Raw genomic sequence first — 17,380 nt, forward strand, 5'->3', positions numbered from 1 at the left:
TAAGTTCAGGCACGTGTAGGGTCAGTATATGGCAGCCGCTACTGTCCTTTTTATTAAAGGGGTACAGCCCCAGGAAGACTGAGAGCCCTTCTTTATGCTGATGGGACCCAATCTGGGATAGTGGATGCAGGGCATATTGATAGGAAGGTCAACAGGTAGTGATGATGAGAAGCCAGAGTCTTTCCGGGCAGCACGGGAAATTTCCAGGGCAGCAGGGATTCCGAGCCAGAGCTGATGAGCGGCGGCTGCTGGCTAGCACAGCTGCACGGGCACCGGGGACCGGCAGCTATGGACCCACTTTGGGCAAAGCCAATCCTTTTCCTTCTGCAAGAACAACTAAGGTGACTGCCTGCAGGCTCTCACTGTGAGCTGCTTGCGGAGAGAGAAGCAAACGTGGTTGAGCACCTACCTCGTGCCGGAAATTGCACGTTCGTGCCTCTGATTCTGTGATGTGGGCACACTCACCCCAGGAAACACTGGAGGAGGCTTAACTCAGCCTGCCTAACTCACGGAGCCCCGGTGTCTCCATGAGCCTGCCTCCCTGCTGGGCTGCAGTGGCAGGCGTCACAGATGATCTGGGAGCACCTTGTATGGATGAGGTGCTTGTTCCTGTATTTTATTTCAAAACAAAAGGTATACTTAAAAAAAGGGGTTTTTTTTCATGGTTATTTATTTTTGAGAGAGGAAGGCAGAGCACAAGCAGGGGAGGGGCTGAGAGAGAGAGAGGGAGACCCAGAATCCGAAGCAGGCTCCAGGCTCTGAGCTGTCAGCACAGAGCCCGACGCGGGGCTCGAACTCACAGACCGCGAGATCGTGACCTGAGCTGAAGCTGGACGCTTAACCGACTGAGCTGCCCAGGAGCCCCTTGATCACCTTGTTCTCGACTCCAGAACTTTGGCGAAGAGGCTTATAGAATGTATCAGGTGAAGAAGATAGAACTTTTTTGGTGTAAGTGACCAAAAGTCAGCTTGAGGTAGCTTAACTCACAAAGAGGGACTGAAAGGCTTACCAAGCTGTGTTACCAAACTGTGGGACAGCTCAGGGTTCCAAGTGCTAGGACTTTCTTTGTCTCATACCTGTCAAGCTGTTGTTCCCCGTTCTCTTCTCCTGTCAGCCCCTCACAACCATCGGTCTGCATTCTGCCTCTGTGGACTTAACCCACTCTGGGGATTTCATATAAACGAAGTCGTACCACATACGACCTTTTGGGTCTGGCTTCTTGCACTTTGCAGAACATTTTCAAGGTTTGTCCACGTTGTGGCACGTGTCAGTACTTTGTATGAATCATGTCCCATTGTCTGGATAGATCACATTTTGTTTGCCCATTCATCTGTTGATGGATATTTGGTGCTTTGAGTCTACTTTGTGGCTATTGTGAGTAACACTGCTATGAACATTCATGAATGTGCATTTGTGCCAGCTTTCAACCCTTTTGGGTATATACCTGTGAGTGGAATTGCTCATCACTGCCTTTCGCCTGGTCAACTGCAGCCCCCCACCCCCGACTGGTCTCCGCATGGTCGCAAGGGTGATCATTTTCTTTTCTTTTTCAAAAATATTATTTTTTTCTTCTAATAAATGAACGTGCTTCTTATAAAAGCTATACATGTTCACGGTCAAAATTTTGAAAAATGCAGAAAAGGGTGAGTGAGTTGTGTGTGTGTGTGTGTGTGTATGTGTGTGTGTTTCCTACAGGGGAACGTACCTGACATTTACGGCCGACTTTAATAAAGTCTCTGGTGTCCTGGCCTGTGCACTCGTTAGCCTTCTCCCCTGACAGTCCTCTGCATTACCGCCCCACCCCTGGGTCCCTGCCACTACAGCCCGAGCTCCCGTGAGCTTCTAAGCCACCGCAGATGCTGTTTCTCTGGGATTGCCTTTCCTTGCCTGAATTTTCCTACGTGCCGTTTCTGACTCAGCTCTCCCTGTCACTGTTCCCCTAGCATGTCACACATACCTAAACGTGGCCAGGATCGCTGTGCCCAGGACAGTGGGAAAGGGAAGCTGATCCACGCAGGATGGGGTTGGGTTCCTCTGCTTGACTCTAAAGCGACACTGATCCCACCTCTCCCCAGTGTGCCTTTCAAATGCGCCCCACCGCATCTGAGCTGAGCAGGGATCCCCAGACTCCCCCCCCCCCAAGCCTTGTCGTTAGGGGTTGGCATCTTGCTACATTCCCCTGTTGTGACAACCGGCGGTGAGGCCGGTGCACAAATGGACAATCCAGAGGGATCTTTCTCTTCCTTTTTCCTTCCTCTGGGCTTGTTCTTTCAACAGGGGAGGCCAGATGCTTTGGAGTTTAATTACATGCTCCAGTTGGAAGAAAAGAATGCCAGAGCTGGAAAGGAAGAACCTTATTAGAAATAATAGCTACCAGCATTTATTGAACATTTATTCTGTGCCAGGCCTGTTTCCAGGCACTACCCCGTTCAGCCATCCCGACACTTTAGGGGGCAGGTGCTGTCATCATCCCTGTTTTACAAGGAAGGAAGAAAACTGAGACTCTAGGGAGATGACAGGGCATTTCCCAAACTGTGCTGAAAGGTACATCGTGCAAAAAATATTAGTTTGTGTTAGTTAAATGCTGCATCCTGCATCCCCTCCCCCGCCCCGCCCCGGGGAAATTCACAATGCACACCAACATATTAAAGGCTCTGAGAAGTCCTGTATTAAACAGACCTCTTTTGGTCAGTGTCACCTCTAAGGGGCAGTTCACGGGACGCAGGTATTAATCATGCTCCTTATTTCACAGCTGGGGTAATGGGGGCCCAGGCAGCGCTCTAGGTGCAGACCAGGCACAGATCTTGGGCGCCGTGCTCTCTGAACCCCTCAGGAAATGTAGAGCCGAGGAAGGCAGACCATGGCCCGTCTGACCCACTACCTGTTTTTGTAAATGCAGTTTTACTGAAGATGATCTGATCCAGGTCCCTTGATTTACAGATGAGCCAATCGAGGCCCAGGGAGAATGACTAACTTGCTCAAGGGCACACAGTCAATTAGGGGCAGAAGCAGAAATAGATCCTAGGTCTTCCATATCCAGGTATTCTCCAAAACACAAATCGGACAGGTGGGGGGAGGGGAGGTGGGGGGAGGGGGGTGCGAAGCTCCACCATCCCCCATGATCTGTGTCTCAGCTGTCTGCCCTGCTACTGACACAGGCACTGCCCCCTTTCTACTACTGCACAGAAACCCCTTCCGTGTCTCTCCCTCCTGCTGCTTTGCCGGGGGGGGGGGGGGGGGGGGGGGGGGGGGCTCCTCTGCTTTCCACTTTGCATGGGGGACAAAGGCTGAACCTGACAATTGTGTTTATTTTAATTCTGTGAGAGGGGCAGTAAAACATTATTAACTTCCCGTCTGCCAGGGTGAAACATGAGATCATTTGGACAGGAACCTGGCAGGAGGCAACCTTTACCGGCTCGGGGAGAGTTTGCCAAACAAATGAATAGCACACGCAGGATCCTAGGGGGTTGTTTGAGACCACTTCAGAAAATAAATTATGTCCAAAGGTTCTCAGACTCCCTGAAGTACGTTATACAACAGTCATGTATTTGCAGTTTTCAAGTGTTTCTGTGTGTAGTCTGAAAATCATTCGTATCGTTAAAATGGCCCCAGGGCGCCTGGGTGGCGCAGTGGGTTAAGTGTCCGACTTGGGCTCAGGTCACGATCTCACGGTGCGTGGGTTCGAACCCTGCGTAGGGCTCTGTGCTGACAGGAATCCAGGGGATGGAGGCATCGTACTGACCTCGGTTGGCCAAGGCATGCCGGAGAGCTACAGGTTCATCTAGAAACAGCTGCGGGAACAGCGGGGCATAAACGGTGGCCTCAGGGTGGAGGCTCTTCCTGGGACAGCCAGACTACCCAGATGGCCTTTCCAGAGCGGGGAGATGCAGACTTGTCACTGAGGTGAAGGGTAAAAATAGTCCTGTGTGGGTGGCAGCTGGGCCCAGAGGCACCAGCTTCCTTGTCTCTAGAGCAGAGAAGGCAACCCAGTTGACAGACAACTTCTCAGGCTCCTGAGGCCTCCTGGAGGCTCTGGGGGTTGGGGGAGGGGCGTCTTTCCCTAACAACGAAGCCCACCCCACCCCCCTGGACGCACACCAAGGGCTGGAAAGAGCTAGGGTTAGGTTTTAAGGTAGAGAAGGGCTTAAATCCTGGCCATATCAGCTACAGGCTGTGACCTCAGGCAAAATTTCTCTCCTTCCAGAGGCTCCATTTTCTCATCTGTCAAATGGGGCTAATGGTTTCTCTCTATGAGGTTGCCATGAAGCTTACATAACAATGATAGCTAACCCACTGCCCTCTACAAGCTCACTCTTCCACCCCTCCCACGCGTGGCCCACCGCCAAGCACGTTCTTCAAGAGGGGCTCTGTGGAAAGGTCTACCTGGGCAGAAACTGAGGCCTCAAGACAAGAGCTGTGTCAGGCAGCCATCTTGGAAGCCAACCCTTTACCCCCAGGCGAGCTTTCAAGTGACTGTGGCCCCCACCAACCCCTGGGCTACAACCTCACAAGAGACCCTGAGCTAGAACCACCCAGCTACGCCGCTTCTGGCTTCCTGGCCCTCAGAAAACTGTGAAATCATCAATATTTGCTAAATTTGGGGATGAGCTATGATGCGGCAATGATAACGAATATAATTTCCCTTTGGGGGCTATTATGAGAATTGAGACGGTGCACAGCAAACAGCAAGGAGACTTACTGGGACCAGGGGCTCCAGAAAGGGCAGAAGGCAGGAGGGAGCCCGAGGCAGGGAGCCTCTGGCCAGCACCAGGCCAGGAAGGCCCCTCCTCCAGGACTCTGGGGAGGAGTCTGAGAGACCAGATACACAGACAAACAGGGGCCACGCCATACAGAAAAACAGAACTCTGATCACTTCCTGTAGCAACAGCCAAGGAGGGAAACCACTCTCTGCTGCCATTAGTCTGGGAAGCCAAAGCATACCTGTGTAGTAATAGCCCAGACGCAGCCGAGACTGGACCAAGAGCCGACAGCTTCCCTCATTTTGCCCCTGCTTCCAACGTAGGACAAACTGGGAAAAGCCAAACATGCTCCCCGAACCCAATCACATAGGGCACCCCCCTTTCTAGCGAGCACATCCACAGGTTCCATGCCAACAGCCTCTGAGCAGAACCTGAAGCCTTCCCTGTCTCCCATTATAAAGATCTCCTATTCCTCGGCCGGCCTTCAATTCTCTTCCAAACTCAAGCGATGGGGGCTGACTCCCTTGTGGTAGCGAGCTCTGAAAACACAGCCTTTGCTTGCTCTCACTTGGGTGGTCTTTGCTTACTTGCACAAGCCCATGTTCTCTCTCTCCCTTCCTGACCACAGGTCAAAAAGACAGCACCTTCCTCTTCCCCGCAGGTAGCTACAGAAACCAGCGCAGGGATGATGGAAGAGAGGGGAGTGGGAATAATTAAGAACATAGCTTTGGAACAGGACAGGGCTGGGCTCAAATTCTGGCTCTGATGCTTAACTAGCTGTGTGATCTTCAATAAGCCAATTAACCACTCTGAGCCTCTGTTTTCTCATGTCAAGAGGACAGTCCAGTGGAACCAAGGGCTGGTTAACAGTGAGGTAATATATTTAATGCACTGAGCGTATAGTAGGTGCTTAATAAAGGGAAGGTCAGCCATCTGTCTCCTCACAGCCTCCTGCTGGAGTACGCAGGCCCCTAGACCCCACCTTTACTCCTCCCGCCCCTGCTTTCTGTGCCACAGGCAGCCTGACCTCAGCCGGATGGAGTCAAGAATATGGGCTCCACGTCCAGAGTATATTATTCAAGGTCAGGGGTTGGTCTCAGGAGAACGATGGACAAAGGACATAACCAAGCATTTCTCTAAAGAAATCCAACTGGTCAAAAGCAGGGAACAAAATATCTCATCAGGAACCTGCTGTCTCCCTGTTCTATCCTGGCTCTGGGGGGTAGTCAGGGCAGGGAGACTCCTGCCCAGAAAATTGTGAGTGCCCTTGTCCCAAGCGGCTTTTCCAGGATGGAGGAAAGTGAGCCAGGTCTATCCGTCAATCTCTCCTGGGTGTCTCTGTGTGTGTATTTACGTGTGTCAGTTTCTTCATCTTTAAATGTTTTTTAAAGTTTATTTATTTGGAGAGAGGCAGAGACTGTGAGTGGGGGGAGAGGCAGAGAGAGAAGGAGAAGAGAGAGCATCCCAAGAAGGTTCTGCACTGCCAGCACAGAGCCGGACGTGGGGTTCAGACTCAGCAAACCACGAGACCGTGACCCAAGCCCAAACCGAGAGTCTGATGCGTAACCGACTGAGCTACCCAGGCACCCTTCTTCATGTTTAAAATGAGAAACTTAATAGCTTCCCAGGAGATACACACACACACACACACACACACACACACACACACACACACGTGAATTAGTTCTAATGGCGGAGCGGTGGCTTTGAGATACTCCATGCTGAGGACATCCTGGGTACCCTCACACCCACTTGCCAAGCCCTTTCCATCCTCAGGTCTTTCCCTCCGCCACCACCAGCAGAATCTAAGCCTCCCACAGGATCTTCTGCCTGGACTCAAAGACTCCTAGATGCTTTCCTTCCTTCTCCACAGCTCAAAGAATGCAAATTATACAAGGATGAGAAACCATCCCACATCCCATAAACACAGGCAAAGATTATGAAAATAATGACAATAACCAGGATCGGGGGCAATGCCCCCCGCCTTCCCCATAGGGCTGCAGTGTAAACTGGTTCATTTCTGCAGAGCAATTTGGTAGGATGTAATCTTTGGATTCTGTGGGTCCATTGTTCAAAAAATCAAGAAAAAAATAGTTTTTGCATACACTTTGATACAGGCTCTTTATGGTAATATTGGTTCTGATGCAAAAAAAGGGGGCCAACTAAAATATCCAAAAATAAACATCTTCCTTAAATACATGGTAGTAGTCTCTACCCTTGAAACACCATTCCTTCACTAAAAATTGTATTACAGATCAGTAGTTCTCAAAGCAGGACCCGGAAGCAGCATGAACATCACCTGTGAGCGTATTAGTAATGCACATTCTGGGGCTCCCAACCCCGACATAATAAGTCCTCCAGAATATTCAGAACCACTGTTGTAGACGAATATTTATCACTACGAAAAGATACACAATTAAATGGCAAAACAATGCATCTCTATTTGAATAAATGTATGGAGACTCGCAAAGAAAAAAAGCCCAGATTTTGTACCAAGGTGGTAACGTCGACACTCTGGGGGGTAGGATTTTGAGGTTTTCGATTTTTTTTCATTTTGCTAATCCATACTTTCTAGTTTGCAATGGTGCGTTTTTTGCCAAAAGGAACCGGGGGGGGGGGGGGGGAGACCTCAATAACTTCTTTTTGAATTAAAAACAAAAAATCAAATGGGGCAGGATGGGGGTGGGGTGGGAAGGACGAAGACAGCACGCCCCGCAGCCACAGCTTTCAGCCTGGGGACAGCAGCGAGGAGCGGGTAGGGGCGTGGCGGGACCGCTCGGACCCAGCGCCACCGCCCCAATGGAGAAGGGAGAGAGGAGAGGGCAGCCAACGCCGGGGGTGAGAGCTACTTCTCTGATGTCCAGGAAGGTTTACTGGGAGCCAAAGAGCGGAGCAGAAATTTAGGGCCGACTTCAGGAGGAGATGAACCGCCACGAGCACCGATTCCCGGAATGGGCGCCTCGGGGAGATTTCCCAGCCCGAAACCCTCCGCCACTGCCCCCGGGGCGGGGCTGCCCGCTTCTCGGACCCAGAGGACTCCGGGGGGGGGGGGGGGGCGCCGCGAGGGGGGGGGGGAGCAGGAAGGAGGCGGGAGGGGGCGGGGCCGTTGCTAGGGGAGGGGCGGCGGGGCCGGCGAGCCGCGCAGCAGGCAACCGCGACCCGCGCTCGGCTCTCCGGCTCCAGCTCCCGCGCAGCCTGTTGCTCGTTCCTCCGGGCCGCCGCTTCCCGCCCGGTGCCCAGGGCCAGGCGGCCCGAGGGGTGCCGGCGCGCGGGCGGCCTCCCGCCTTCCCCTCTCCCCGCCCGCGGCTGGACCCCAGCATCTCCGGGAGCGCGGGCGCCGGCCAGCCTCCCCGCGCGCCCCGGCCGGCGCGCCGAGACCCCGGGCGCCGAGCCGCGATGAACGCGACCTTCCTGAACCACAGCGGCCTGGAGGCGGCGGGCGGCTTGGGCGGCGGCGGCGGGGCCACCCTGGGGAACCGCAGCCACGGGCTGGGCACGTGGCTGGGCTGCTGCCCCGGGGGCGCGCCGCTGGCCGCCACCGACGGGGTCCCCGCGGGGCTGACGCCCGACGAGCGCAGCCTGTGGGTGTCGCGCGTGGCGCAGATCGCTGTGCTCTGCGTGCTGTCGCTCACCGTGGTCTTCGGCGTGTTCTTCCTGGGCTGCAACCTGCTCATCAAGTCGGAGAGTATGATCAACTTTCTGGTGGAGGAGCGCCGGCCCTCCAAGGACGTGGGCGCCGCCATCCTGGGGCTGTACTGAGGCCGCCTCGGCCCGTCCCCGCCAGCCCGGTCGCAAGCGGACGAGAAGGGAGACCGGGACCCTCGTGCCCCTCCCGGGCTCTGCCGCCGCCGCCCGGCGGGCCGCGCGAGGAACAGCGACGGGCCTCGGGGCGCCCTGGCCCGGGGACACCGTGAGACTCGAGGCGGCGGCGCGAGAAGGGACTTCCACACCCGGCTCGGTCCAGTGTGCGCCTCAGCGTGGCGGGGTGGGAGAGGTCGTGGGAGGCTGCGTGGGGCTGAGGTCACGTGCGGGGGAGTTTTGTGCGTACGTAGACGCGTCCGCGTGCGGGTGAGTTGCGGGGTGGGGCAAGTTGAGGAATCCGAATCCCTGAGCTCGTGGGCCGGATTTTGCATTTGAAAAGAACCGTGGTAATAAACCTGCTGCCGTCGGGCTTCCGGCGGCTTCCCATTCGCAACTCTTCACGGAGTGTGTGTGTAAGTGTAAGGTGTGTTGGCTGGGGCGGGGTGGGTGCGCTGTGTACCTCACAGGCGGGTTGGTCGCCTGACTGCGGAGCCGTGGGGGGTAAGTGGGGGGCTCTTGAGACCCCACTTGGAGGAGGCCAGGAGGCCGTAGTCCCGGAGGGGAATGGGCAGGTCCTGCGGGGTGGCCAGACAGCTGGGGAGATTATTGAAATCTTTGGGAAATTGGAATCTATTCCGTGAGGGGAAAAAAAAAGAAAAATCAGTGACTTACCTGCAAAAGGGAAGAAAAGCAAAATTAATATATCAGAACAGTGAATAAAAAGTTAATCGGGGGGTTGGTGGGGCGCTAGATCTAGGTAAATTACAAGGCCAAAGCCCCATCTAAGGGCTTGCTTGGACACCGTCCTTGTAGTGTGGAGCAGGAGTAGTGGGAAGAAATGCCCTTGCTGCCGGGGGGGGGGGGGGGATGCAAGGGTGGGAGAGGGCTTTGTGGCGCGGAGGACCCAGGACATTTAAAATGCAGAAAATGACCTCCATATGCAGCTGTATTCAGGGAATTTTCAGTCCCCCATTATGAGATACCCCGTTGCCCAGAACCCAGGCACCTCTTGGAGATGCAGAATTAGAGTAAAGCGGTGTTAACGGGCTAGAAAGATGCCACTCATCGGCCAAGGGCGAGTGCGTGGCTCCACTGTCTGCAAGTGTCTGATCTGGGGAAGGGCTAAAACTGGGCATTATTCAATTTTGTCCTCATAACAATCCTTTGAGGCAGATATTAGCATTATCCCTACTTTACCTTTCACTGGTGGTGAATCTGAGGCCCAAGGAGGTTAGGCAAGGGGCTCAAGGTCACACCTGTACCTAAAGGGTGGGGGAGGTGACATGCCAGCCCAGAGAGAGAGAGAATCTTTTTTTTTCCTTTTTTTTTTTTAATGTTTATTTATTTTTGAGACAGAGAGAGACAGAGCATGAACGGGGGAGGGGCAGAGAGAGAGGGAGACACAGAATCGGAAGCAGGCTCCAGGCTCTGAGCCATCAGCCCAGAGCCCGACGCGGGGCTCGAACTCACAGACCGCGAGATCGTGACCTGAGCTGAAGTCAGACGCCTAACCGACTGAGCCACCCAGGCGCCCCAAGAATCTTAAGTAGGCTCCATGCTCAGCACAGAGCTCAACGCGGGGCTTGATCCCATGACCCTGGGATCGTGACCTGAGTGGAAATCCAGAGTTGGATGTTCAACCAGACTGAGCCCCCCTGCCCCCGCCGGGTGTCCCAAGGGATGCAATTTCTGGGGTCGGGTGCTCTCACTAGCAAGATGGCCCCTGGAATGGAGGACAGGAGGGAGGGCTCACATCACAACAGCTACTCACTTTCCCACTTGTTTGTTGGAGCCCACTTGGCACAGCCGTGCTCGGCTGGCTGCCGGGAGTCACCCTCCCTGAACCTCCCCAGACCCCGACTCAGCAGCAGACCAAGAGCAGCCTTGAGCATTAAGGGGGGTTTCAGAGGGAAAGAAGGAAGCGTGATGGTTGTGGGTACCCACAAAAATAGCCCACGTCCAGCATTCCAATTTGGGGCAAAAGGTATGTGTGCACGTGCACACACACATTTTATACAAAGGACTTTAGAAGGATTTCTGAATAGCATCCCTTGAGTGCAGCTCATGATTCTCTCTTGTTACTCAAGGTCACGAGGGATATGCGGGATGTCCAGATCCCTGAACTCCAGAGAACAGGCAAGCATCTAGGCCTCTGGCATGGCCACTGGGGAAGTGCCCTGAGGAAGCACCTGCTTACTCTTGCCGCCATATGCCTCCAAACTCAGAGGAATCTGTAACTCCAGTGCGTAGAAATGGAGAGTTTAATCCATGGGGAACACTCTGGAATGCTGAGGAAAAAAAAAAATAAGCAAGAGTCAGGAAACCAGCTCCTATAAGACGATCGTCTGGCTTTATGTGTGTCCTACCATCATGGAGGAGTCAAAGACCACATCACCGGGGGACTGGTACCCCTGGAGCTATCCACACCTAGGCTGGCCCAGCCGGGCAGGCCAATGGACAGCTTCTGACGCAGAGACACCCTCGGACACCAGAGCCTTGAATCTTCCTTTGCACCCAAAAGGGCGCTGTATTCCACAAACCAGATTACGACGATGGTAACCTACATTTATTTATTTATTTATTTATTTATTTATTTATGCTACTCACTTTAAGGGCATTATCTAAATTCATCCTCATACCAACCCTTTGGGGCAGCATTATTCTAGCATTGTTCCCACTTTACCTTTTACTGATGATGACCTCTATTTTGGGGGGGCGGGTACCAGCAAATCTATTTAGACGAAATCTATTTGGGGGTACAGGGTTCTGATGGGAGCTTGCAGGCTGGCTGTGAACCTGCGTTTCTCCTGGGGCCTGTCTGGCAGGGGAAAGCTTGGGCAGAAAGCCCAGGACATGGGACCCGGATGTTGACGCCACAGCCACCCAGGCAGGGGACAGCCTCCATCACTGCGGGTCATGCTGTGCAAACTGCTGGTTTCCTGCTGAGCTGGGCCAGGCTGACAGACATGCGCTCCAAAGGTGAAGTTCAGCAAGGCTTCCGGGGATCTTACCTGCAACCCTCACCTTCTTGCTGGGGTTCCTTTCCTGTTCCAGGTCCTGTTACCGTAACAACATTGAGGGTGATTATGGCTGGGCTTCGAAGAAAAAGCAGTTACCAGCCTCGAGGGGGCTTCCTCCCCTCCCCACGTGGACTCTGCTGTCTGGTTTCCACCACACCAGGCCCAGGCCTCCCTGGAAGGGCGACCTTTCCTCAAAACCGGGCCCTGGGCTCTACCCCTCTCTCTGCTTCCCAAAGCTTCACCCCTACTGTGGAACGGGAGAGGGAGGGAAAGAAATGCCATCAGTCCCTCCTGCTGAAACCAGCCAGTCTCCCTGCCTTGCTCTGTGTGGGCCCCACAGAGGGGAAAATGAGGGTGGTGCTCTGGCCAGGATCAAGGAGGGAAATGGGATCAATTTGGGGGTCTTGAGTCCTTTCCAGGAGGGCAGCCAGATTGGTCCCTCATGGGGAAGGGGAAGTTTGGGCCATAAGAAGGCTCTGGGGACCTGGGAAGGGCAATGAGGAGGAAAGACTTGGGACAGGAAGAGGGACCCAGAGCAGTGGAGGGCTGAAGGGAGGCCCAGCCGTGGAGGCCTGCACCATGGCCCCGCTCCCTGCTGCAGGAGAGGCCCAGTACAGAGCCATTGGAGCAGGTCTGGAGAGCCACAGCAAGGGCCAGGCGTCAGCAGCAATGCTTTTGGTGCAAGCCCTCCCCTTGGACCCATGATTTCCAACTTGACAGCTCGTGAGAATTACCCGGCTGAGCTTTCAAAGCCCTGCTGCTCATATCGCACCCCCCAGACCAACAGCAGCAGAACATCTGCGGGTGGAAACAGGCTTCAGAATCAGGAGGCTCTTCCTTGTTCAGTGACCCGTCAGGTGGCGCTGATCCCAAGAGAAAGCCCTTGGTGTTTCGGTCTTATGTAGTCCCTGCTTGCCACCTGTGTCCTGAAGACCCGTGTGACCATCCGTGCAGGGGCGCTGGTGTCGGGGAGCAGGCGAAGGGAGGGGAATGAGTTTAGGCTTTACAGAACCAGCAGCAAGTTAATGAAGTGTTCTGAGTCACACTGTTCATCTGTCAAATTGGGATCATAAAGCCTGCTTCCTGTGTTTGTTGAGAAAATTCCAGGAGACAACGATGGCTGAGCTGGGCGCGGTGCTCTGCCCACGGGAGGTGTTGGATAACTGGTTGCGAGTATCATGCTGGTGCTGGTTGACCTCGCAAGGGCTGTCCTAAACCTCTGTGCCAGCCCCTTTCACGGCATTTCTCTCTCGGCTCCGGTGATCTGGCCCCCAGTCTCCACTCTGAAGATGCTACGGAGTTCACACTCCGCGGCTCCCGGTGCTCTGCTTCCCTCAAAAGCTTTTCTTCCCCTCCGTTGTCTCTTATAACTGCTCATTCTCCAAAAGGTCAAGCTCAAGTGCAGCCTCATCCATGAAACAGAATTTTGATCGCTTCTATCACATATCTTCGTATATCTACATAACAGTAATGTTTACTGAGCCCTTCTATGTGTTCTGTTCATATATTAACTGTCCTAAGAGGTGGCTTCTAGTAGCATCCTCATTTTACATTTGAGGAAACTGAGGCCCAGCCTCAGGGTAAGAGACTAGTCTGAGGTTGTACCACCAGTAAGTGGAGCTGGGATCCCGAATTCAGGCAGACTGGTTTCTGAGCTCCCACTCCTGACCACCAGGCACACTGCCAAGGTGGATGGCATGGGCCTCTCTCTGCCTTGCGTTATGGACTCTGGTGTTCATGTCTGTCTCCTTCACTGCATTGTCCCTGAGGACCAGAGCTTTTTTCCCTGTGTATGTATTTTCTACAGCACTCGCCATGGTGCCTTATTTAGTTTAGGAATATCACAAACCTTTGTTGAGCTGAGGACACAGCCCCCTGCTTTCAAGGGGCCGCACTCATCATAGGAACCAAGGATATGTGATCAAATCAAACGCGAGGAGAAGGGTGGGCGTTCTCCTTAGTCAGAGACAAATAAAATTTTCACGGGAATGATTCCCCTTTTAGGTGCTAATAAGCATACTTGCCATTTAGAGAAGATCTTTCACATGCCAGAAATGGTGTGAAGCAGTTTTCCTATTTTATCTCATAATCCCTTCTGATTTTTCTATAGCCCATATCTAATAATCTCTGCAGGGCAGATATTGCTGTCATCTTTGAGAAAGCAAGGCTCAGATTGCTTAGATCACTCATTTAAGACCACAGCTAACCATTGGTAGAATCAGATTCAGGTCTATCTGAGCTCAAAAGGTATTTGGAAGGTGAATAACTGGTACATTTCATAATTTTCATTGAGCTTTGGAAATGAGAGCATGCCTTGATTTTCTGTTTTGTTGTTTGGGATGTTGCAGGAATATTTTTGTGAGCACTTCTCCCTTTTCTCCGCTGCACATGTGAGGGCAACGCCCCGTGCATGAAAGGGACTATTACGGATGATGAAGAAGATGAGGGCGAGAGAAACAACCCAGCACCATCATTTGACAGGCCATACGGCGAACACTGTTATTATAAAAAATAAAGTAGAGAGAGAAGGAGAGGGTTAGGTCGAAATGGTAGACAGAATACTCCAGCCGGCTCTACATCATTACGAACATCAGGACTGACAGTAAAGAAAATCCATAGCGTTGCTGGAAAATAAGAAGGGTGCCCTCAGTGGACTAGAAATGATGGCGACTTCCTAAACAGTAGTTGGCCGATTAGGTCGTATTGAAGAAGGTGCCCACAGTCCGCAGTTCAGGCATGCAACGTGGTCTGTCACAAAAGGCGGAAACAGGGATGCCCTCAACTGAGATGCAGGGCCAAAGCAAGCAGGAGGAGGCCTTCCTGGGTCCCGCAGAGGTTGCGGTCAGAAGGATCAGCCTCCTTCCTGTCCCAGGCCACTCTGAGGTTGTGTCATGGGCAGGACACCAGGGAGGATACGGAAAGGGAGAACTTTTTTATACCCAGGGCGAGCTTAAGGTGTGCTGATCTGGAAAGATGAGGAAAGGTTCGCGATGGTAGTGAGAAGGCTGAGAGGCCCCCAAAGACTGCTCTGGGTCTTTGATGCCACAGACTCTGTCTACCCTGGATCCTGCCTTATGTTCCTGATTGCAGCCTGGGATAATGAGATATTGCACTTCTAAAAATGTGATCATATATTAATTTTTCTGCAATGTACATATGGGCAATCACATGTGGACTTACCAGACGGGTGAAAAAAGTGAATTGCCATGGAGATGAAACCTGGGATGAGGTTGCCGTGGTAACTAGATTGTTTCTAAAAGGCCACATCACCTTAGGGAAGTAGGAAGCTCCTGTCCAGGACTTGAAGTTAGAGGCCAAATCACAGGCCTTCCCATCAGGGCCGGGTGCTCTTTCAGTTTCTTTTTACTTCTTTTTTTCTTTTCGTTCCTTGCCATCCCCAAAGACAAGAGATGTAGATTTTGGAGACCTTGATTCAAGCTCTGGCTGTGCCACTAGTAAGTCATGTGGGCCCTGAAGAGGTGTGAGATGGGCTACTGGGCCTCCTCTCTAGCTTCGTACTGACTTGCCGTGTGATCTTGGACTAATCATTTCCTGGGTTTCCTCCCGTGCGAAGTGAGGGAGGTGGACTAGATTCTCTCCAAAATCATTCCAATAATTTTCTCTTTCTCTCCCTTGACACTTCCTCATAGGGCAAAGAGCTTCCCAAGTAAATAGCCTGGTGGAGCTGTCTATGGTGCTGAACATTTGGCTGCTGAGGTCTTGGGCTCAAAAGAGCTGGCTGTTCTCAGCACTCTTCCAGACTTCTAGACTCAGGTCACCTCCATCAGGAGTCTAGGGCTTGCTTGCAGCTAGAGAGGAGACTCCAGAGGGTCTTGGGCTTCAGAGAGCACTGGAAAAGGAACCTGGAGATGTGGTCCCAGCCTGACCCTGCCACAGCCAGCTCTCAGTATATTTTTGATGAAGCCACACCTCCTTGTTTGGACCTTTGTTTTCTCATCTATGAACCTGAGGTGGGGACCAAGATGATCTCTAAAACCTGGAGGGCCCAGAGTGGTTCTGGAAGCTTGCCTGGGCTGTGGGGGAGAGGAGAGCCTATAAAGAAGAGGTCATTCCTCACCTGTCTCAAAGCTCAGGCTTCTCTAGTGGTGACTGAGGGTGAGGAAGAAAATACACTCCCTTGTTAGGAACATGTGTTCTTTTGTCTGGAAGAAAAGGCAGGCAGTGAGCAGATGTGGCGTTTACATTTTCTCAAATGACAACTGAACGCCGAGGATGATGATTAGTCCTTGTTATGAAATGTGTCAAAACTATAATAAAATCTCCAATTTATACCATCCGCCTACTTATTGATCATCTTTCCAGAATCTTCGTCACTTCTCAGTAGTCCAGGATGAAAAAGACAATGAGGGGAAAGCTTAAAAGGAGCTCACACTAGGGGCACCTGGGTGGCTCAGTCGGTTGAGCGTCCAACTTTGGCTCAGGTCATGATCTCACAGCTCGTGGGTTTGAGCCCCGCGTTGGACTCTGTGCTGACAGCTCAGAGTCTGGAGCCTGCTTCAGATTCTGTGTCTCCCTCTCTCTCTCTCTGCCCCTAACCCACTTGCATTCTGTCTCTGTCTCTCTCAAAAATAAACATTAAATTTTTTTTTTAATAATTAAGTAAGTAAATAAATAAGTAAATAAATAAATAAATAAATAAATAAAGAGCTCACACTAGGGGAGACATCGTGATTCACTCCAAAATGTTTTGTGTTTTTCAGCCTTCGACTTCCCCACTTGGCCATGTAATGTGATGGTTGGGAATGTCGAGTCCACATCAAGAAGGGCCCTGGATTCAAGCCCTGCTTCTGCTCATTCTTAGTTGTAAGACATTCTTTCCAAACTTCAGTTTCTTCATTTGTAAAATGGGGGTTAATGACACATATCTCTAAGTATTTGTTGAACGGATTAAATAACATCATTTATGAAAATGATTAGCAAACACGATGTCTGGCACACCTCAGAAGTGATTGTTTTGGTTATCTATCTATAACTAACTAGCTCCAAAAATTTGAGCTTTGAAACAATAACCACTTTATTATGTCTTCATGGTTCTGTGGGTTGACTGGGAGACTGTCGGCCAGCTGGGCAGATCTTCTGTCATCAAGAACTGCAGCCATCTAGAGGTCATCTGTCTAGTGCCCAGCTTTTGTCCCCAAAGCTCAGAAGCACAGTTGCCAAGCCTTCATAAGGCTTAGGCTCAGAATTGGGGTATTTTCTTCTCTGCCACATCATATTTATTAATATGACTCACAGAGCCAGTCCAGATGCATTGTGGGAGGACAGACTATGCAAGGCCATGAATACTGGAGGCATGGTTCACTGGCAGGTGTCTTTGGAAACAAATGGCTACATTGATCAATAAATGATTTTTACAATCAGAATTCCAAGTATTCTTCACTCCCTTGTCTCTTCTTTAGAAGTACCACTTCTTTCTGGGTTTGCACAGAATTACTAAAAATTATTTGTTGCCCATATAATTTAGAGTCATGTGGACACCTCCCGAACTATAGTCCCCTGGAATGGGTATCAAGTTTTTTTCTCCCATATCCCCCCAGAGGCCTCGGACAGGACTCTGCATACTAAGTATTAAATGGAAGCTGTACCTTTTGTGGGTATTAATATTTCTATACCAGCTTTATTTTGGTTAATATTTTCTTCGTGTATCTTTTTGAAAACCTTTTCCTTGCAAGTTTTCCCTGTCGATATGTGAGGCACATACAATACAGCTGGATTTTAAAAATAGAATATTTTTACTGGTATATTTTCATGTTTTTAAAATTCATTTATTAGAGAGAGAGAGAGAGAGAGAGAGAGCGAGCCAGCAGGGGAGGAGGGGAGAGAGAGACAGAGGAGGGG

General features: G+C 51.8%; 1 protein-coding gene and 1 long non-coding RNA gene across 2 annotated transcripts; both read left to right on the plus strand.

Moving 5' to 3' along the window:
* The first annotated feature begins 8,096 nt into the window (after positions 1-8,096).
* RPRML (reprimo like) lies at positions 8,097-8,666 on the plus strand. Its single transcript, XM_042917370.1, has one exon. It carries the CDS (start codon positions 8,097-8,099, stop codon positions 8,457-8,459), a length of 363 nt encoding a protein of 120 aa, XP_042773304.1. The 3' UTR covers positions 8,460-8,666.
* Positions 8,667-8,790: 124 nt separating this feature from the next.
* LOC122206668 lies at positions 8,791-16,909 on the plus strand. Its single transcript, XR_006196548.1, has 3 exons — positions 8,791-8,914; positions 10,589-11,056; positions 16,243-16,909. It is a non-coding gene; the product is annotated as an uncharacterized LOC122206668 (long non-coding RNA).
* The last annotated feature ends 471 nt before the right edge of the window (positions 16,910-17,380 follow it).

The sequence above is a fragment of the Panthera leo genome, chromosome E1, assembly GCF_018350215.1.
Source record: "Panthera leo isolate Ple1 chromosome E1, P.leo_Ple1_pat1.1, whole genome shotgun sequence".
NCBI classification, from domain to species: domain Eukaryota; kingdom Metazoa; phylum Chordata; class Mammalia; order Carnivora; family Felidae; genus Panthera; species Panthera leo.